General features: G+C 35.4%; 1 protein-coding gene across 1 annotated transcript; it reads right to left on the reverse strand.

The window, feature by feature from the left end:
• Positions 1-5,590: 5,590 nt before the first annotated feature.
• Positions 5,591-23,458, reverse strand: LOC102585892 (uncharacterized). Its single transcript, XM_006362263.2, has 15 exons — positions 23,056-23,458; positions 21,518-21,645; positions 21,142-21,274; positions 18,036-18,192; positions 17,872-17,950; positions 17,349-17,389; positions 17,098-17,214; positions 16,880-16,960; positions 13,259-13,321; positions 13,082-13,133; positions 8,540-8,614; positions 6,614-6,661; positions 6,370-6,405; positions 6,217-6,291; positions 5,591-5,909 (listed from the first exon to the last, which is right to left on the reverse strand). Exons 1-15 carry the CDS (start codon positions 23,213-23,215, stop codon positions 5,835-5,837), a joined length of 1,320 nt encoding a protein of 439 aa, XP_006362325.1. The 5' UTR covers positions 23,216-23,458; the 3' UTR covers positions 5,591-5,834.

Raw genomic sequence — 23,458 nt, forward strand, 5'->3', positions numbered from 1 at the left:
GTTTTCATCTTATGTTTTGTTTCAAAATCAAACTGTGTTGGATGTATTTACATATAATTTATGATTCTTTGTTTACTGCATATTTCATATTTATAATTTTTTAATCTTATTTTTTTAATTTGCAAATGAATGATGAAACTATGATGGAAATTTTGAATTAAAAGATTAGAAGTATTTAAATTTGAAGATATTATATTTTTAAATTATTAATTTAATTAAAACTAAAACTCATGATTATGGAGTTCTAAATAAACTCTTACTATTTCACAAATTTATCTTTTCAGATGTTAACAAATATAGAAAAATAATGCATTGTATTTAAGAAAATTCAAGGGTAAAATATAACAACAAACTAATCTTCTTTAAACAAACTAATTCATATTAAATGACTTGAATTATACTTTTGTTCAAATTAACAGAGTAGAGTGATTCTAACTCATGTGTTATTTTGATATTGTTTGTAATTGATTGTTGACTTGCAATAAAATCTAATAACCTATAGTTGGACTTCTTAGAACAAAGGAGTATCAATTATATTTTAAATGCAATAAAGAAGGAAATTATTTACGAATAAAATGATTTGAGTCAAGTTTTACATTTTCATAAGACTCTCTAAATAAAATTATAGTTGTGACATTAAATAGATACCCATTCGAGTACTTCTTTTGATAAAGTAGAGTTAATGGGTAATATTATAAAAAAATAACTATAAATTGTAAAACATATACTTTATTAGATTAGTTTGTATTATATGTAAAGTGAGATTAATTTGTATTATATTAACTTATGTTGTACTTAAGTGGATTTTATCATAATTGAATATTACATTTAAAAAGTTCTATGCGTATTTTCATCTATTATATACACTATTATTTTATGCATATTAAAAAAATGCTAAAATTATTATTAACAAATTCAAATTATGAAAGAATTTAATTAATAGAATGAAAGAGCATAAATAAATAAAATTTTAAAACAAAGAAAAATGTTGAAGAGCAACACGTGAAGCAACTAAAAAAACTCTAAAAACAAGCAAAAATTTTACCGACATGAAATCTACTGTCATTAATGGGATCAAACTATGTTATACATATTTATATATAAAAGTTGATTTACGTGTTAATAGTTGATACACTAATTTAAATGATTTTTTTCATGTATACAAGTGTATACTATATATTCAAGCATAAATATAACGTTATTTTTTTTTTTAATATTATCCGCGCATCACGCGGACACGTATACTAGTAATGAATAAAAGGAGTAATAAAGTTATCAGGTAAATAAAATGAAATTCTTTCGATAATAAAAGTTATAGGATAATGATTTGCTCATTTTTCAGAACAAATTCCTAATGTGTTAACTATAATCTTGTTGAGTTATTTTCTATCGACCGTGACTCTTAACTTATTACTAAAATTATCTCTCGATCAATTATTTTAATTTTCTAGAATTATCCTCTCGAACTAACCAAAGTTAGCTACTTAAATTACTCACAAGATTACATCAAAGCTTCATCATCTCTAATACAACTTTTAAATTCAAGTAATTAATCTCTTAATAACTTATAAGTGATTTTGTTCAAATAAAATCTAATCCTATAATGTTTCTCAAACAATACAAGGTATACTAACAATGTTAGTTGAGGACTTTCAATTAACAATAATAAATGCATAGTTGAACAAATAGAGAAGAAAAGCAGATCAGTTATAATTAACCACTATTAAAAACTAGGAAACGTATCTGCATTAATCAATTTAGAAAAGATTTTTAAAATACAAATTTTGTCAAACAAATTTGATAAAACTTTTCATGTTTATGCATAAAAAACAATTATAAATATTCATGAAATCCTTATCATATAATTTTGTTGTAAAAATTAGAGTTAGATGAATATTATTCTTTTTATTATTATATCTTCTTTAAAAATTAAAATATATAAAAAGATTTTCATTTTTAAATATGAATTTGTGTATGGGATTTTAATAGTGGAAGGTTTCTTTCTTTCATTAGATAGTACAGAATAATTGTTTTCCAAAAAAATATTCATTAAGAATAAAATCATAAAAAGAAACGAAACTAAACATAGAAGGGAAAAAGTAATATAAGTAGTAGAAACATTATAATTCAATGGGATTGCTCCTCTTCAACTAGACAGTTAAAAGGTATTGACTACATATTCTTTTGATTATAAGATTAAAAACTTGAAAGGCTATTTTTTTCTTAAAAAATTAATCATAAGTATTTATAACCTTTTTTCTTAGTTATTATCCTCTGGCTAAAATTAAGCTAACTAACAATGTCTTTCTCTAAGCTTATTTATTATGGAGCAGAGATAAATTCTATAATATATTTTGTTTTTTTCTTTACATGTGTATCTCGTGAGGTGAGGACCTAGTCATTCTTCATTCTGCGTTCCTTTGCTTCAAAAGAAGCCAAAATCACCTCTTTTTCGATCTTGTGCATTCGATATATTTTCTCCGCACAAAAAATTCATAATAAGCTCAAAACACTAAAAAAAATTGATGTAACAATATAATTATGTATAGAATATAAAGTAATAACTTAATATAAATATATACTTTCAAGTGAATATCACTCCACAATTTTGACATATATAATTAGAGGTAAAAAAAAAATTAAAAAGGAAGAGAAATCACAGAGAGTAGGAAAGTTATTAATGATATAAAGAATGATTATGTAATTTCCAAGTCTTAAGGAATAACCTCTAGTTTTTCAAAGTAACAATAAGTAGAAGGAATTTAATTAGTTGTAGGGAGAATGTGCTTAGGAAAATATTGAGGATCAACAGAGTTTAAATAGCTATTAGAAATTAAATATAATTATCAATGTTGCAACTTGCAATTAGGGGTGTTCACGGTTTGGATAAAAACCGATCCAAACCGAAAAACCAAATAAAACCGATAAAATAAAACCGATTTTATTTGGGTTCGGTTTGGTTTGGTTTTAGATTTTTGAAAACCGGTAGTATTTGGTTTGGATATGGTTTTATTCGAAAAAATCGAAGAAATAACCGAATCGATAAATTATATACATATACTTTATTAATATACATACTTAATATATTATTTTATAAACAATTTTGAAGATCTTATATATGTTTTCATTAAAATTTTCTTATACTTTACTTATTGAAAACAAGAATGCCCAAAGTGAAAACATTTATCTTATTGATTTCATGTATATGAGTGTCTATGAAAATTCTATGTGAGACTGAAAATGTTATTGTCTCTTCCTTCTAGGCCAATATAGTGAATTTTAAAGCTTTATTAATAGTAAATTCAGTGATCGAAAGTTCGGTAATTTAAGTCATTCTAACTATTTTTTGTTTTGAATGGATTGTTGTCACTTTTTTCACATTTTGAATGAATTGTTTCTTTTATTTTTGTGTATGGTTAATAACCGAATAACCGAACCAAACCAAACCGAAACCGATAACCACCAAACCGATAAATGTGTATTATATTTGGTTTGGTTTGGTTTTGATAATTTTAAAACCAATTAAGTTGGTTTGGTTTTGGTTTTGACCAATAACCGATCCAAGTTGACTCGTGAACACCCCTAGTTGCAATTATAAAATAAAAAAATTGAACTGTCGCAATTAATGCTAACGTTAGTGTTACTGGTAATTTAATTTTAAATATATACTTGAATCCATTTATTTTGTAATATAATAGCAAATTAACGTTAATGTCATTTGTATGGAGTTAATGAATCAATGTCTTAATTCCAATACTATTCAACAATGATTTAATTGGAGAAATTACGTGTTATTAATAAGGAAATGGAGTAATTTTACTTAGTTGTTACATTTGGAAGGAAAAGTTATTTTAAATAAATGCAATAAATTCTAATAATAAGGAAAGAGAGTATTTTTTTTTTGTAGGAATTTTTTAACAAAAAATGAAGGAAAAAAAATAAAATTATGAGAAAATAGATAAATAGTAATACTGGCCAATAAGCTATGCCACATCAGCGTGCTTATTTTCAGCTATATATTGATTGATTAATTCATCCTATAAATGATTGGGAAAAAAACACTTAAACCCAATAAGGTAAACTATTTATAAATGGCTACCCTTTTACTTACATACACCCTGTTTTTAACTACTTGATTCCATTAAAGTATATATATACTCTGGTGGTATCAAAGAGGAAGAAATAGTGCTTTAGTGAAAACACTACTTAGATACTCCTTGATACCACTAGAGTATATATACTTTGATGGCATCAAGGAGAAAGAGACAATGTTTCACTGAAAAAATTGTTCAATTACTGCTTGATACTATCAGAGTATATAGATATCATCAGATTATATAGATACCATCAGAGTATATATATATATATACTCCGATGATATGAACATTGGTTTTGTGAATAGAACAAACTGCCCATCTTACCTTCTCTACATTTTTGATAGTGATCTTTGTCTCAATAGAGTTTTTTGGTGGCATTTGGTCCTCTTCCCTATTACTTAGAAAAAGTAGTCACGAGTTCAAGAACAAGACCTCCAACCCAATCTGCTTTGTGATCTGGAACTTCTTGCAAGTCATATTTACAATTTGGGACTTGTTTGAGGGATTCAAGTGAGATTTGGACTCAAAAACCTGTTAAGCGACATCAAATTTATTTATTTTTAGTATTAGAGCACGTTTGAATTGGCTTAAAAACAATAGCTTTTAAAATTACTTTTAAGCTAATATCTTTGGTCAAACTTAAATGACTTTTAAGTAGAAAAAAAGTAGGTAGAATCATACTTTTGACTTTCAACTTATTTTAAAATTTGTCAAACACTTCCAAAAGCTGAAAATAACTTGCAAGTTACAAGTGAGTTTGACGAACTTTTAAGTCAACCCAAACAGACTCTTAGTGCACCCCTTAGTGTTAAGGCGGACAAGGGTCACATTTGTCTTACTCAACTTCTCATTATGACCTTATTGTGGTCACTAACCTCTCATCTGGCACAACACTTTGACCAATTATGCTTGCTCATTAGTCTGTCATTTTCACCAAGGTGACATCTCTATTATTGTTCTATGTAAAGGACCACAAGAACTTTTCTCTTCCTTTCTGAATGGTTTATTTATGTCTCTCCAAGTCCTAGACGTGGTACTTGGGCCTGTAAAGTTTAGTAAAATGGTTCTTATGCCATTCATGGAGTTCATCTTTTAGGCACATCAAGAACTGCAGTCAAAATCCCCTCAATTGGTAGTTACAACGATGCTCTACGATTCTGAACTGCAACATCTACAGCAACTCTCATCCGAAAAAATGAGTGATAAGCCACACATCTTCTGTGATAGACTATCTACGACACCTATTGTGAGGAAGAGATCAAGTATATAGCTTTCCAGTTCAGGTCACTCTTCAATACGCTCGAAGTTATCTAGAAACGTCGTTAGGAATCTTCTAGATTTTCTTCAAAATACAATCTATTTTCATGTAGTCAGGCATCAGATCTCTAGCTTTCAGGCTTTGATAAAGTTCCTCTGAACTGTAAATCCTTTTTCTTTCGAAATGCAACCAAACGATTAGAAAATCTTACTCGCTCAATCAGGAGGATAGCCAATTCATGGACCTCAATCTAAGATCAACATTAGAGGTCTGATGAGGATCAATAATGCTGAGATTTCATCAAAATCCGGGTACCAATCAATACAACAGGCGGTTACAGCATGACATCGGGACTAAGAGGCATAGGATGGATTTTTACAATTCAAACAGACAAAAAACTGCCGTGAATACAAACAAATGAAATGATGTATCTTCATAGACAATTAGCAGCAGTCACAAATCTGAACAAATACGCCTGTTCATTCATCTACTTGATCAGATGAAAGCTCTGGTTCTACAACTGGAGGTATACAGTCCACCTTGTATCGCAAGACCTGTTGCCAATCAAAGGAAAAAATGACCCTAAGATAGTTATGTTCCTTTTTCGATTAGACAAAACAGTAAAGCAATCAATTGTTCATGACAATGTAGATTAACAGGCACCTATTTCGTGAGCAAGGAAGAATACAACAGAATAGTTACATGAACTACTAATTTCACTAGGCCAAGTTCTACTGAAACAAGAAAACCTATAGGCAGCGTAAAGCAACCATTGTTGGATATACCAACAGGAAAGGGCGTAATACTTCAAAGGAGACAATTATAACCTCAATGAATTAGGTTCGACAATGTATTACTCACCTTCTTGAAAAATGTAGAATAAGAATTATCCCATATGAGTTTGTAGTTTCCAGACAGGCACGTACAGAAGTTCCCCTGGAAGAAATGAGCATTAAGGAGGTGAAATTGCAAATTTACTTACTAGAATAGTAAGGGAGCAAAGTAATTACTCACTTGGTCAGCTCCATATCGTCGATAAGGTAAGATTTGCTGCGAGTCAGGCGTTTGATTGACAAGTCAAAAAAATTAAACCAGAGCAATGTGAGTGAGAGAAGAGAAGAAAAGAGAAGAGGAGAAGTTATATCATAAGAGAAAGAAGATTAAATAAAGCATGTGGCGCTATCTTAGAAAACCAAAAATTGCAGCAGACACTTTATGAGAAAACATGACAAGAAGTCGAGATGATACACTTTCATACCGTCTTCTGTCCGGAAGGATCTGTATACTCCATGCTAAAGCCAATGTCCTGTTGCAACAAAAGAATCCCAGATGACTTGGTTACAGAAATTTACTAGTGTTATCTGACAGTTTACTGAAATAAAAAATGATTTTTTGATAAAGTGAAATGAAAAATGATTCATTCAGATTTTACCTCATATCTGATGACCTATCCATTAAAAGATCCAAAAAATGAACAAGAAAAGGAACGAGAAGAAGAGGAATAAAAGAAGACAGGTGCTTCATGTAGTGTCTTGGGAAATTTGAGAGTTATTTTCAATCATTTTTTTCTGCCACCGGATAATTGCTTCACAGGTCATACGGATAGGAGCAAGTACAAACTAGATAATATGAAAGATGTTGACAGAAGATGACAAAATATATGTTAATATGCAAGGATTTATCAGCACATTCTCCAAATGTAAATGACAGAATACTTAGCATTATTCTCTCAACTGGTCCCGCCCTTTCCAGGACCCGCGCATAGCAGGAGCTTAGTACACCGGGATGTCCTTTTTTCCTCTCAACTGGTGCCGCTTTTGTGCAGATAAAGTTACTAGGAACAAGGAGAACAGAAATAACAAGACATAAAGGTAGTGAAGTGGAAAAGGAAATAGTTTCTTCATCCTCCACAAGAGAGAAATTTAACTATGCAGATTTGCTTTGGGAAAATCTGCAAGTCAATCGAGAAACAGTCTACTTCATACTTGAAAGAAGTTTGATGCTTCTTTTAATGCAATGGAAGTCAAAGATTTTAGGCCTATAAGTTTGGTAGGCACTGTTCATTGCCAAACAGCTGCCAGGGAGGTTGAAAAATGCTCTGCAAGTTGATTCCTGAATCCTAGAATACTTCGATAAAGAAGAGACAAATTACAAATGCAGTAGTCGCTGCCAAATAAATATCTAGTATGAGATGGAAGCAAGGTGGAGCAGGTGGTATGTGTAAGCCTGATGTGGAGAAAGAAAGCACATGATCATGTTTGCTGGAATTTTCACTCCTCTAACTAGAGAAACTACTGATATGTCTGAGTCGCATATTAGTTGGGTAAGAAGACCACCATAGAAAATCCTTGGAAAAATCCGATACATGAATCCAGCCTGAATTATGTGGACTTTATAGAGGGGAGTGAAACATACAAAGATTATGGAGGGAGAGATCAGAGGTGCTTCAATGGAGTTTGTGAGTGTGCCCACAACTTGAGTTCAAGTGTTTATGGAATCTTGCCTTCTGGTGTAATTTGGAAAAGATAGGGAGTCTAAAGGTTTTGATAGCCTTTATTTCTGTGTATGACTAAAAAAAATTGGGATTTTTGTTCTGCATACACAAGCATCCCTTTGCCTGTTTTGTTAATAATGAAAAACTACTTGATCAAAAAAATATGCACTTTTTGTGTGTTTACTCCAACAACATAAATAGGGAGTAGATCAATTTTTCGTTTTGGAAAAATAGAATATGTTTCTTGGATAGAAAGAAAGCCAATAGCCCATACACCACGAAGACATAGCCAAAGAAGACCCTTCGGGGTGGCCCAGTGGCTTGGGACTTTCATATTGGTCTCAAGTTCGGAACTCCTTGCAAGCGAAAGCAAGGGCTTTGCCTTCTGGGTCGAGCTCGTCGCACCGGGCTTGCCTAGTGTGGATTACCTCTCCTATGTGGTTTGCGAGCTATTGCAGCGGGTAAAGCACCCAAAGGCTAGCGGCTGCGGGTTTTTCGTGTCATAAAAAAAAGACAGCCAAAAGAAGCAGGACATAAGTTGGACATCAACTTCTGACAAATGGACACGAATCTAAAGCTGACAGTATAAAGCAAAATAATCAATCAAAACAAGAAGGGAAGCTGTTTCAAGAGAACATGCAAACCATATACCCAAATAGGCACATCTATAGTAAGATAAAAGGATATTACCATATCCACTCTGCCTTGAACCAAAGAGAAATCCCACGCAATGTATGAATTTATGGCATCGACTGTCAATGATACCTAAAATAACATTGACATAACAGATTTATCAATCGACTGTACACAGTTTTAACTACCCCAAATGAAGCTCTAAAGTACAAACTTTCAAGAACCAGGTCTTTCAGAGACGAATAGACAATGTATTTTGCTATGCTATTCCCCCATCCCCATCTCTAACCAAAAACCTACGGGGAACAGGCATTGCAACATAAAATCTAAACATTGTTGAATTGAAACACCAACACCAATATATAGATCTTGTACTTGATTTATGAGAAGAAACAATCACTAAGATTTGGATACTCCAAACACCCTTGAATTGTCATAGGTAGCTGCTAGCTAATTTGCCAAAAAGAAGATCAAAAAGAGTTCCAATTGAAGTTTAGGAGTATGAATATTTAAAATATGATTACAGAGTGAAGAACTCCAACCCAAAATTTAGGAGGAAATGAGTCTTGAAATAGTAGAGAACAAATAATATTAACAACACTGTAAAGCAATCATATTGATGCATGTGTGACACATGCAAATAAAGCATTATTTTCCATTTAGAAAATCACAAAACCAAGCTTAACAAATTCAGCAGTTCCATGACAAAAGAATCCATACTATTCATGAAAAAAATAGAATACTAACCATTGTTTACGAGATTTAGTCATTGATAATAATCTAAACTTCGGAAATGGGATAACAAAACTTTTGGTCCCTCAATTATTGGCCAATTCTTATTTTCATTTTTTGATACATGATATTAAGCACATTTAACCTTAATTAATTAAAATGTGTGTTTTTGTCCCTTTATAGTATTTTTCTCAAATCTAGAGCTAGAATTCATCATCACATAGGATTTAGGATTCGGGTACATCTTGCATTTTTGGAGGATACGACATCGGTGCAGCAGCATTTTTGGAGGATCCAAACTACATAGCCTTAATGGAGTAAATATGTTATATTTAGACTATTTTAAAAGGGGAAAATACATAAGTTAGGCCTCAATCTTGACCAAAAAAGTCATTTGCGCACCAAAACTTTGCGGGCGGCATCTTATCCCCTATTCTTGTTCGCAGTGGAACTAATTACCTTTCAAGTGATGATTTGGCAGAGATCACTTTGTTGGAACCCGGCCTTGGATCAAGGCTCTCACTCGCTCAAGACGTCGATGCGCCACCGGGTTGACCCTTTTCTTACCAGCATGGGGAGTGGCGATGGATACCAAGATGAAGACTCCTCAGCGCCAATTAGGAGGTACAAGAGATAGTTGGATCGTAAGACTTTCTCTCACATCCCACTCCCTTCCATGAGATAGTCAATTTTAGCATCTTTGAAGAATCATATTGAGAAAAAGAAAGAAGCCGATCATTGAATTGATTAACCTGAGATGAGAAATCTATCATGTCCGAGTTCTACGATTCGGGTTCAGAGCGGAGTTTCAAGACAATAAAGAAGTGGTGCTTCTTTCCTGTACTCCAACTCAGTAGCTCATTCCGGATAAGCGAGTGAATTTCAAGCCAGGGAAACTTCCTATTAGGAATGGCTTCCTTTCAGGTTGTGTTGTTACAGACCAGACTGTTCTAACAGGGCAGGGGAGACGGATAACTAATCTAATACAGTACAGCTATGATCGGGCAATAGCGCAGATAAGATCAGACTGAATGTGTGAAGGATATGGTTCTGGTTCTCTTCTGTCCCGTTCCTTCAATCAAAGAAGAATCCATGCCCAGGGCTAGTGCCAGCGCATAGTCAGAGTCTTCCCTGCGTGCCTAACATCCACTCCTTCTAGTCGAGTGCCTTGCGGCGCCTTTAACGATGAGAGAAGGCGATACCGAAGAGAATAACTCAAGGGCACTGGCTACTCCATCAACTCAATTTCGTTGCGTAAGTGAGGATGCCAGTCATCATAGTCTGAACTTGAAATCTTTCGTAGGCTCATCTCGTCGATTGGCATTCCGATCCTGGTCATTCATAGATAGTCGGCGCTTTTAGTCATAGGCTATCGCCCATTCCTGATAGCCGCAGCTCTGCCCGTTCCCTATTCCATTAAAGAATGAATGGGAATTGATCTGACAACAGCTGGGCAAAATCCATCTCTTTCCATCTCTATGTTCGCTAAACTTGCTTCCTTTCTTGCTTTCATGAAGCCGACCTTAACAGACATCTCTTCCATTTTCGTAGATGGAAGATCCGGTGAATCAATTCAATTAGATGCCGCTTACCTAGATGCGGTGCTTGTCCCTCGAAGCGAAGGTAAAGACCAAGACATTGGGGATTCTGAATCTGACCGCACTTTCCTCAGGTCGAACGGCTATCGATCCTGGCCCGATGAGAAAAGGGTTGAACTCATACTTGCCTTAACCTAATCTACTTGGATCCCGGATTCCATTCCATTAAGGCATTCATTCCCTTCATGTAAAGGAAGAGTTCAACAGAAGTCATCTCTCTGACACTGGCTGTTCTTTCTACCTAAACTTGCGGCTTCTTTCATCAAAGATAGGTGTGAGCTAATTTTCTCGCTAAACCCCTTTCCTTACAGTCAAGTGGCTTTCCGCTCCTCAGTCCTTGCATACTAAGATTATTCTTATCCGTGCTTTCTTTCGTGGAAGTCTCACCTATCAAGGAAGTATGGCAAAGATAGTTTATCCCTGCGGGGAGGACCTCAGCTCAGAAGCACGTGAGAGTAAGAATTAACCTAAAAACTAAATTATCCAGGTGTCGCTATCCAATTGGACATTATATCATTAATTACATTTAACATTAAAAATCTCTTTCTTTTTTTATGTTTTCTTTGCTTATTCCTTTTTTATTTTTCTTCTTTCTCTTTCTCTCTCTTCATTTTCACCAAACCCACCCGCCACCACCCCACCTCCCCGTTCTCCTCCATCCCACCACTCTCTTTTCCATCATTTCCTCTGCCTTACTTATATTCTTTATTGATTTCCATTCCCGACATCTCCTTCAGCTTTCACTCATATATCATTCCTTTTAGCTTAAGTGTCCAATTAACATTCAATTACTAGACCCCATAGCAGCCCAAGACCTACAGATCCATTCACTAGCACTATGTAATTCCATGAATCTGCCTCCAATTTCCATTTTTGTCTCTTTCCTACTACCTACACATGAAAATTTCACTTTCAGAACTCGAAGTCTATTTTTGAAAAGTAAACCGCGCCCCCTCCAATCCATCAAATTGAAGAATAAAGAGAGAAAAAAGGAAGAAGAAGAAGAAAAAAAGAAAACATTTGTTCTCAGTTACAGAACTTATTAACAGTCTTCGACAAACAGAGTAGCCCTTCAAGTTCCATCTTTTTTTCCAACCCACAACCATTTTTCTACGTAGCTTTCTAAACTAGCTCTTGATTCTTGAAAGATCAAATGCTTGTGGAGAACCTCGTACTTCATGTGAGAGATATAGATAAAGGAGGAGAAATGACGAAGCTAGTAATAGAGAAGGAAAGAAGGAAGAAGGTTCTAATAAGTTTAACATAAATTAAAATAATTGGGTATTATATGTGTCAGGTGCGTGTAAAATACCACCAAACATAGCTCTGGAACTCTTTCAACGAGGTGGTATTATTTCCAGTTCAGGCAAAAAATAAGGGAGTAAATGTTATATTACCCTTAGATTTAACATGAGAAAAGGGTAATTAAATGTTATGGCTGTTAATAATTCAGTAAATTATGAAGATTCACAAGAAAACGAATCAGAAGTGTAAATTTCAATTAATTGAAGATTGAATGTGTTTAGTCAAATATCACAAGAACCATAGTCGGAAATTTTCGATATTTGAGGAACTACAAGTGCAAATTCCTTTTGAAAATTGACTAAGTCAACATCATTTTCAAAATTTTAGACAAGATTTGGAGTTCTGACCATATGACTACATAAACCAAAAAGGAAATATACCAACAACATCATCACAAAGAATTATTAGGTGAGATACAAATACATACTCCCTCTGTCCCAATTTATATGAGTTACTTTCCTTTTTAGTCCGTTCCAAAAAGAATCACATTTCTATATTAAGTAACAATTTAACTTTAAAATGCCCACCTTAATGAAATGATTTATAGCCACACAAACATCTATCGCTTATTTTAGACCACAAGTTTCAAAAGTCTTTCTTTCTTTCTTAAACTCTGTATCAAGTCAAACTAACTCATATAAAATGGGCATAGTGAGTACCATTTTTATACCTCATGAAACAGAAGTAACTAATAACAAAAATTATCTCACAAACTAATTTAGTCCCATTACAACTCAAAGTAAGTTATTTGAATATGTATTCAGTTAAATTTTTATCAAATTTGGTACAAAAATATCAACATAGAATACATGTGGAACACATGTACTAAGCGACTATATAAAGATATACATACACACACACCTACAGATACACATGACTTGCTTAAGAGTTACAAAACTCGCAACCCCAATATAAGAAGACATATGATCTAAGAGAAAGCGATCCTCCCAAAGCAAAAACAAACCTCATGAGTTTTTCCTGCTGGAACACTCACTTCCTTGTACTCATCACTTTTTCTGCATTTGGAAACCAAAAGAAAGCTCTAGATCAAGTTGTGAAAATTATATCAATTATTGTCTTACATTTAGTCCAACAATGACAAAATGTACTTGAAGCCACCATAGAGAGGAATTCTGGATACCTGGCTTCTAATGTACCAGCTTCTTCTGCAGTAATAAAGAAAGGGGAATTTGCAAATACGTCTCTGCAAGAGTTTAGTAAATCCAGTTAAACAAGTACCAAATTATGTTACTTACTACACCCTCAAATTCAATAGCAAATGGTCCTCTTGTGATGTGAGTCAATATCTACACATTTTGGCATACAAGTTCACCCTTGTTGCCTTTCCACACACACAAAAAAAAAAAACCTTTTGAGTCTGTCAAGCTTCTTTGCCACACTGGAAGGGATAGGGAACAAGGACATCACATAGGTGGGCAGTGAGTCTAAGACAGTTGATTAGAGTAACCCTTCCCCCTAATGATAGATATTGTGTTTTCCACTGGGATAACCTCTTCTTTGTCTTCTCTATAATACTGTTCCAGATCTCCACATCTTTGTGCCTGATTCCTAGGGGCATACCTAAGTAGACAGTAGGTAATTTGTCCACCCTACACCCTAAAATGCCAGCCAAGGTCTGAATACTACTCACTTCTTTGATGGGAGATATGTTACTCTTTCTCTAATTTACTTTCAAGCCAGAAACAGCTTCAAAGACCACTAGCATCACTCTGATGTACTGGAGGTCTGTCACCAGCTCCTCCCCATCATTCAACTTGAAACTCCTCAACCAGTTGTTTTGGAGTATTGTTCTCACCATGCTGCTCAGGCCTTCCATTGCAATAATGAATAGGAAGGGGGATAGTGGATCTCCTTGTATGCTGCCCCTTTCAGAGGGAAAAACCAAACAGGTAGAATGGAAAACTTGACAGTTTTATTACAACAACTTATCCATTTTAGCCATCTATCTCCAAATCCTATTTTGGCTAGATCATTCGACACTGTTTCTGAGGTCGGGCAGTCGGGGGATGAATTACCTCGGGAATTGAGATTGTGTCTGCTGTGGGGTGGATGATGTCGAATTGCATGGGAATTTTGACCGTCTCCCGGTGCTTGATTTCGTTGATCAAAGCTTCGTAGATCAGTGATTTCGACATAATTTATTGAGATCGCGTCTGTTGGGATTACTTTTCAGTTTTATTGCATTACAAGGGGGGGAACAGATCAGTGATATAGCAGATCCATAGACATTTGAAATGGGGTTTTAAAGAAATGTGAGAAGAAACTTACCGGATGGAAGAGCCAGTATCTTTCTTTAGGTGGCAGGCTAATTCTCATAAACAGTGTCCTGGATGCTCTACCTAACTACATGATGTCTCTTTTCCCTTTTCCCCTTTAGGTTGAAAAGAATTGATATGTTGAGAAGCAATTTTTTGTGGCAAGGAAACAAGGATAAAAGAGGAATCCATCTTGTCAAATGGAAAACGCTGACACTCAACAAACAACAAGGGCGGCTTGGTATAAAGAATCTAAGGAAGCAGAATCAAAGTTTGCTCATGAAGTGGCTATGGAGATATTCAAATGAAAACAAATCACTCTCGAAGAGGGTGATTAAAGAGAAGTATGGAGAAGATGATGCATGGAAGACCAAAACAGTAAACACTGTATTTGGGGTCAGTGTCTGGAAAACTGTTAGAAATCTATGGCATATTTTCAGTAACAACATTGGATGGTCACAAAATTTCTCTTTGGGAAGACAACTGGTAAGGATCTGGCCCCCTCAGACTTCTATACCCAGATGTTTTCTTACTGAATCAACAACAAAGAGCTAATATTACTGAAGTCTGGAATAATCAAGGTTGGGACCTCAGTTTCAGAAGGCTCTTAAATAATTGGGAGATGGACAGATTCACACGACTCCTCAACACTCTCAACCTATTCAATGGAGTCTCACTAGAGCAAGATAGATAATGGCAATTGAGAGACAGTTCATGAGCTATTTTAGTCAAGACAACATATCATACGAGGAACCATAACAATAATCTTAGTGTGCAATGGCCCTGGAAGCAATTATGGAAGGCCAAGATACCATACAAAGTCGCATGTTTTGTTTGGTTGGTAGTTAAGAAGGCTCGCTTGACGCAAGACAAGATTGAAGAGAAGGGGAATACACCTTTCCTCTAGCTGCCATCTATTTTGGAAGAAATGCAGAAACAAATTGTCATCTTTCTTTGCGCTGTAAGGTGACTTCTCAACAGTGGGATACATTTCTAGCAATGATTGGTTTGAGCTGGACAATGCCAATGAATAGACTAGATATGCTATCTAGCTGGAGTAGGTAACAAGGAACAAAAGCTCAAAAAAGCAGTTGGAGTATGATCCCAGGCTGCAGATGGTGGACTATCCAGAAGGAAAGAAATTCAAGATGTTTTGAGATGAAAGGAATCCTATCCAGAAGATAAAGCTTAATTGTATTCTGCTTTTGCATTTGTGGTGTAAACAAGAGTATATAAGTGACATAGAGACTCTCGTACAGTTCAAAGAGTCTCTATAGTTATCTAACAAATTTTTGTGTTGTAACTTTGGCCTGGTTTCATTACAAATATGTTACAATTCAAAAAAAAAAAAAAAAGTTCCTCTCTTAGACTAAATCACTGTTATGAAAGGTGTGCTTAAGCCCTGAAGCGAGGCTCAAAATGTGTTGAGCGCTTCACCTCGCTTAATGCCCGCTTCCGTGTCATCATCAAGGTTCTAAGACATACTTTTCCTTGCCAATGAACCTCTTCTGAAGATTGGACACTAAACAATTGATATTTTACTTTATCGTAATTATTTTTCTATTTCTTTGTTCATATATTTGCCGTTCATGCTTATAAATTATTAAGTCTTGGACTAAACATATATATTTGTATTTTTTTCTCCCTTTGCGCCTTTTTTCACAAAACCCATGCTTTATTTGCGCTTAAAGCTCCAACAGACCTTAGAGCTTTTTTGTGCTTTTTGAGATAAGGGTAACTGTGTATTCACAAAAGTCTCATCATCAGAAAATGATGAGCATAGGTCACTTACAATCTCATCAGAGCATATCAACTACCACTAGAGAGATTACAAATTGCATATGAAATCAACAAAAAGTCCTATATCCCCCCTCATATCCTTTTTTTTGATGAAGTAATTAGTTCTATTGCAGGCATCAAGTAGATGCATAATAGTTACAAAAGCTTAGTAGCAAAAGGTCAGCTCTCCTTTACATAGTTAATTAAGAGTCAGGGAGCTACCAAAAATACAAAAGGCTAAGGCTATTCATTCTGATCTTCTCCATGTTGTTGCTCTTATCCTCAAAACATCTAGCATTTCTTTCTTTCCATAAGGCTAAGACTATACAGGCTAAGATCTTTTTTGCGCTTTTTGCTTTTAATAATACTAGACTAAATTGTAAAACACTAAGGTAAGAAAGATTTCCCTCTTATATTTTCCTTCCAGCACTTTAAAACAAAACAAAGAAAGAGGAGAACATTGTAAAAGATTCCCTTCATTTTTCTTCTGTCATAGCTTCAACACATGGTCTAAGTTGCCTACAATGACATGAATGCCATCCATGAAGCGACTTGAATGTTTTATCTTATTGACCGTGAGATAAAAATATCATATTATGAAATAGAGCAATAACTAAACACAGAGGAGATTAGGCTAATCTATATTGAAGGACATGAGTAGGGACAAGAGAAAGATTAGAAATGACAGTTCCAGAAGCATAAAGTACCGAATGAATGTGATGAATCTTTGGAACTCAGATGTGTAGATATCTACTGCTTCTTCCAAGACTGTAATTTGACTCCTTGACCTGCCCAAATTGAAACAACTAGAAGGTTCAGGTGAAAAAAATGCTATTACTGTGGAGCAAGGATGCAGACATTACAAGAAATAACCAAATGCTTCTCAATTCAATCATCTGAAAGTACAATATGTCTAAAGTCTTACAGTTTTCCAGCTTCAAAACGTCGCCAAAGCAGAGAAAGAAAAAGTCGAATGTTCAGGACCATTTTTGTGAGGCTGTACAAAGGTGGACCATAACGCTGTCGCTGCTCTTCCATTGGCCTAGAGGTAGACATTTATCAAAAAGCAGCAGACAGGATCACTATTGGGTAACCCAACCCTTTAAAAATGAGAAAAATAAAGAATGCAATCAAATAGAAAAAGAATAAATAAGATTAATGCAGTGAAAATAATACCCATCATCATCGTTTATTTTCTGAACAAAATCCAACAGAACCTGCAACATAAATTGCACGTAAATAGTTTTACTGAAGACCAGAAAATCAATGTACTGTCCCTGGCATGAATTTAGATTGAATTGAACTATTTAATTGAAGAATAGGGCTTCAAAATGGGCAATTTGGGCCCCCAAGGCCTAGCTCAAGTGGCAGAAGGTGGAGGATTTGTGGCTTAGGTCGCAGGTTCAAGCCCCACACCATGCAAAGCGAAGCCCGGTATTTAAGTGGAGAAGGGTAGAGGGGCGGGCCCATTATCCACCGAGTTTAGAAGGCTGTGATTGGTCCAAAGGGCGGGTCACAGACGGATTTCTCGGTTATCAAAAAATAAAAATAAAAATGGGCAATTTGGCATCCATGAGATGATTGCTCTATACAAAAGGTTAATGCAAAGAAACAATAGGCATTGTTTATAAACATTAACAAGTACTTGCTAGGCAAAGTTATAAACCCATTATTTTCTACTATATTCATTGTGACATACCTGTGGCACTCCAACTAAATACTTCACCAGTGTCTTATAGACACCTGTAGCAGAACCCAGTTGAGCCAGTTGCCGTCTCCTGTGTGAAAGTATCTTGGCATGAGTCAGAATCAAATTATATACTGGATGTACCATCACGAAGAGAATGATAAAACAATACTTGCCGTTCCATTTGTTGATTCCATAGCAGAGCATATTGATCACGAATACTTCCACCAGAATTGATTAGAGCATCAACTTCAGCCTGCTTATTTCTCTCAGAACGCTCCCTCTGTTGCCTTATTAGTGTACCACGAAAGTCTTGTGGCATATAGGTCATCACTTCAAAAGAATAAAAAAATCTAGATTATTATCTATGCCCTTAAAACATGTAAAGCAATAGTGATTTGCTGAGATATACTGCACATCTCTTCAACTTGCCATTTAGCTTAGTGCATGCCTTTGTTGGAGATTCTAGTAAGCACATTCTCTAGTAGTTGATGATATGCAAGGGCATCTAATTTAGGGTAGTATACTTTTCCAGATAACAACAACTACTACGCCTCAGTCCCAAACAGGTTGGGGTCGGCTATATGAATCTTCATTTCTTCATTTAAGCTCAAATCATATCATCATAATAAGTACACTTTTTTTTTCTGATAACATAAATATTTTGTCAACATGGGGGGAAATAGTCTGCACACGACATAAATACAAAGTAGAAAAAAATCTCATACCAGAACACGTTCTTGTACTTAGGGCAACCCCTTTCTCTAAGAAATAAGTAAGAGCAATCAGTCACCATAGATGACCGCAATACAACATTTGCTCCAAAAATGTACAAAAAAAGTTCCAATAACTTGGGCAAAAGTACTTTCAGTTCCAAAATTTCCTTGACTTCTTCCCTTCCATGTTGGGTAGTGTATATGATGATATTTGAAGCCAGAAAACAAGGAACTTAGATATAGCTTTCAAAGGTATGAGCTTGAGGGGCGGACAACTCGATCAAGCGTATAGTAGTTTCATTTCAAACAAAGGAATAAATCTCTAATGGTGGATTGGATGAGAAACTGAAGATAATGGACTACGAAAAGTTGGAACTGCAGAAGATAATTGCAATAATGAGTTTTAAAGAATTTAAACATTATACCAGTTAGAGTGAAAATAGTTGAAGAGGAAACAATTTGGTTGAAGAGAGTGCGAGTAGGACTGGCAGTACACATAGCAAGACTGAAACAGTTATTACTTCAAGACATCTTAGGCCTATTTTCTCTTTTCGTCCTTCCAGTTTATAGCCTATAGGCCCCCTAGAGGCAGGGATATATGGACTTCGTGGATCTTTTCAATCTATTAGAAGTATGAATAGTTGAATTTTGGTGTGTGGCAGCGAGCATAAATACTGGGAAATGGCAAATATGAGTTGAGGGGCTATTTCTGAAGAGAAACAGTGGCAGTAATTGCGTCATGTTCAGTAGATAAGTCATCAGGGCCATCACAATTTGTAACAAAATCACCATCTCCAGTAAAAGAAACTGATAACTAAATCACCATCTCCAATAATTAACTGCCAAAATCTTGCTACAACACTTGACATAAACTTCACTGTTGATGTGTTAGCTAAACTCATTGATATTCAAAATCAACCACATAAAACACCTATCTGTTTTTTTTATGACATATAAAACACCTATCTGCTTGAAAAGATTCAGACAACAAAGGTGTTTGGATGCCAACTAAGTTCACTATAAAAATTCATCTTTCTTTTCAAACTTGTATATTCACAGTTTCACACTGACAGCCTACCAAATCTAGAAAAAAAGGGAATCCTTAACCCATCAATTAATTACCCTGCTTAAAACTCGATCGGCCCCAAATTTGATTGACTCTGAATAAATTCAAAACATCACCTACTCTAGAACATTCAACCGAGCTATCATACATCATGCTCGGACAACCCATTTAACGTCATCTGCACGAACTAATCATCTGTCGAATCTCCTAACAAATATATCTTCAGGAACACCATCTACTATCTGTTCCCCCTCTTGACACCCAGTGTAATACTTCATCTCCTACTAAACTCTAGAAACATTCATCTTTCAGATATAATTTCGACCAAGCATATACAACTTTATACGACAAACATTATTCCATTCCCCACTAGTCTAAATTCATATCCGCTCTACTTTTCTCTTAGTAATAAGACTTACATTAGTGGGTATAATCGAATTAAACTAGTTTGTGAGACACACTTTGAATTACTTTTTTTCTTGGATAAGTAGTGTGAACTTTAAAATGATATACTGTATATCCAAATTCTATAGAGGAGGGACTAAGGAGAGCTTCTCTCTTTGCATGGTCTATGCCTCTATAGTATACGTCAATTATCTTATTTTTTGCTCTCCCACTCTTCATCGCGATCTTCTTCTAACTTCAAAAAGTTCTCATTTTTCAAAATTTGATGATATGCTCTGTATTAGCAGCCTTTGAACAACATAAGGTAGTGTTAATAATTGTGACAATATCCTCTTAAGCTCCTCTCACAAACTATTATTCATATTGACTTGGCTTAGTTTGTGTCTCCTGACTTTGGGTTTTTGGACTCTTGGTTATTGTTTTTTCAGTTATACCTTTGGGATTGGTTGCCAATTAGCATTAGGTGGCATAGGACTCTTGGTTTCTTTGATTTGATTTCAAATTGTATGGGGTTGGATGTGTCATTGTGGGCTTAGATTGGAGCTTTGATTGTAGATAGAGTGCCCTCTTTTTATGTAGTGGTGTTCAGGCCAGCTTGCATGCACCTCGCCTATTTCATGAGGTATATGCTACCTCCCACCAGCGTAGGTAGCAAATAACTCTGGGTACCAAGACTTATACAAACAGAACAAATCATCTAATGTTTAGTACAAATCCCTTTTACACTTGAAGCACTCCTAAGGTATAAATCCACCAATGCAAGACATACCAAATATTTCTTACCCTTTTCATCAGCATACCTATTTTACTGAACCCTAGAAGTTGTGATCACTCATCCTACATTTGACTCCTCTTAATATAATGGACTAACGGAGTTTGACTTTACAGTAAACAAGATGTGTCAGCTCAGTCCGGTTCTACAAAGAGCACTCAGGTGATGACACTCTTTTACTTAGTTATCATGAACATAGAGTGATGATGGGATATAAAGTTATAAACTAACAAATTCAGAATAAAAGCAATTAAACTAAAAGATCTGAATATACTTCATAAACTGGCAACAGCTTAACAATTAAGAAGCATAGAAGGACCAACCAGTGTTGAATACAAACTCGGAATTCTTTGACTGGAAAGTTTGCAAACTCTTCAATGTACTTTGGAATTTTTCTCCTAGCCGTCCAAGAACAGAAACAAGTTCAACATCTTCAGTCGTTGACTGCAATTGAAGCTGAAGAATAACAGAGAAGAAAAACAACTCTTTATTAATTTGAGACGATTCAGAAATTTTGTGATATTTGCTCAACCCTGTGTGAGGAATACTAGTGAGTACACCAAAAACATTTCTGTTGGAATCAAGCAAGCCTGGAGACATAGAGATTAGAACTAATCCAAAACCAAATGACATTACTGGAAGTCAACTGAGGTCTCAAATAAAAGCTAAAACTTGAGCTCCGAAAATTGAGCTTCTCACCGCTGGTGGCCAATTGGGGATTTCCAATAGGAAAAGCATTTCTTCAAGTTGTTCTCGATTCTTCCACAAATTCTCGTCAACTTTGTGAGGAGGGTGACTCTCCGCTTCAAGGACTAATGAACTTTCTCCTATCAAATCAAAACAAATCAAATGTGAGTTGCCTCACAAGTGGAGCTCACCAACTGAAAACAAAATACAAGTCTGCTAGGTAATTTATTTATTTTTTATGACAAGGGAAACCCACAGCCGCTACCCTTTGGGTGCGCACAGGATAAAAACTCCGCTCCTATGCAATAGCTCGCAAACCACATAGGAGAGGTAACCCGCACTAGGCAAGCCCGGTGCGACGAGCTCGACCCAGAAGGCAAACCCCTTGCTTTCGCTGGCAACGAGTTTCGAACTTGAGACCTCCAACATGGAAGTCCCAAGCCCAAACCACTGGGCCACCCCGAAGGGTACAAGTCTGCTAGGTAATCTCGTAATAACTTCAGTATCTGCTAGATCAGAAAGCAGTCAACACTAATCGGGGGGGAAATTCAAACGGATCCTCCATAACTAATTATTCGGAACACCCATGGAATTGTCGAGGTGCATGCAAGCTGGCCCAAACTCCACGGTTATCAAAAAAAGGTCATCCGGAACATACTAAGAAAATTACTGAGAGAATTAGTAAAAGAGAACTGAAACTTAAACAAACAAATATAGTATGTCATGTCCCAGGGGCCACTTTAACATTGCAGCATCCAATCGGATTCTTAATTGACCATCCGATCCTTCCACCAACAGGGTCAGAACCACATATTCTTAGAACTAGGACAGCTGACCCACATGAATGAAGCTTGACATGCATCACTTTATGATTAGTAAATGCAACAAGCACAGGTCTCTTTATCTTTTAGGGGATAATATTCTTCAGAGTTAACTGCCTTGTAGAAATATTATCCAATCCTAACTGAATAGCTCTGTGTTCTCTTAGGATTTCTTCTCTGAATCTTCCATTTCTCTCCTTTAGTTCATATTATAACATGTTCCAACCACCTTAAACCGAGGAACAAATGGGTTCTATGACACAGTGTCGTCCTAAAAGTACACTACATCCTTGGGCATTAAACTCTATCTATGCAATTCAATTAAGGGGGACCAGAAAACTGTCCCACCTGAGATGTATCCAAAACTTCCTTTTACCTATTGCATCAACACTTTTAGGCTAATTTTCTTATGAGGTTGATATTCATAGTTGTAAATAGTCTGCATAAACTCAAAAGCCATAGAACAACAACTTCAGGACTTTATAGTGACTCACCAGTTCTGGCTTAGATAATTTGTATAGTTAGCCAGAGAGATTTTTGTAAACACAAAACAAGAAAACTATAAGGTCCTAATACAAACCCACCTAAACAAAACCAAGTAATCAACAATAATGAATGCGAGAAACCATAATCAGTAAAGCAAATTTCCGGAAAGATCAACTGAGTAAAGAAATGCGCAAGCAAGGAAAGCATAACCATAGTCTAAATTTGACGAACAAGTTTAATTACCTTCTGTTAAAGGAGCATCTTTCTGCAGATTCTTAGCCATGGAATGAATTTCATCAGTAAGACGCGATACATCTTGAGAAAGAGGGGAAAATGGGTATTTATCATAATAAGAAGACAAGAAAGCTCTGGTTATTGGCATCAGCCCATCCGTTGACGCCATTTTCCGAAGGTTCAGTCAGTCAAAGACTCAAGGAGTAGTAGCTGAAAAACGGATCGCAACTCTACAGTGAAGTGTATGAGGAGAAGTAAAGGAAGTGGGGTAATCGGCGAAAAGGTATAATTCTTTTGGAATATTTCTTCTCAAATTGAAGGGGAAAATGGAGTTCTACCGTAAAAGGAACAGCGACAGGGGGGTTGCCGGTAAAGAGACGAATTTACAAAGGAGGACTATACAATATAATAA

This window comes from Solanum tuberosum, unplaced genomic scaffold (genome assembly GCF_000226075.1).
Source record: "Solanum tuberosum cultivar DM 1-3 516 R44 unplaced genomic scaffold, SolTub_3.0 scf00385, whole genome shotgun sequence".
Taxonomy (NCBI): Eukaryota; Viridiplantae; Streptophyta; class Magnoliopsida; order Solanales; family Solanaceae; genus Solanum; species Solanum tuberosum.

Bases quoted from the DNA above. Each gene is read 5' to 3' on its own strand.
- LOC102585892 (XM_006362263.2), bottom strand. From the start codon at position 23,215: ATGGCGTCAACGGATGGGCTGATGCCAATAACCAGAGCTTTCTTGTCT. The intron at 21,275-21,517 runs GTGAGAAGCTCA...GTTATTCTTCAG, and splicing joins TCCCCAATTGGCCACCAGCG to CTTCAATTGCAGTCAACGAC. The intron at 16,961-17,097 runs GTAAGACTTTAG...CAATTTGGGCAG, and splicing joins CGTTTTGAAGCTGGAAAACT to GTCAAGGAGTCAAATTACAG.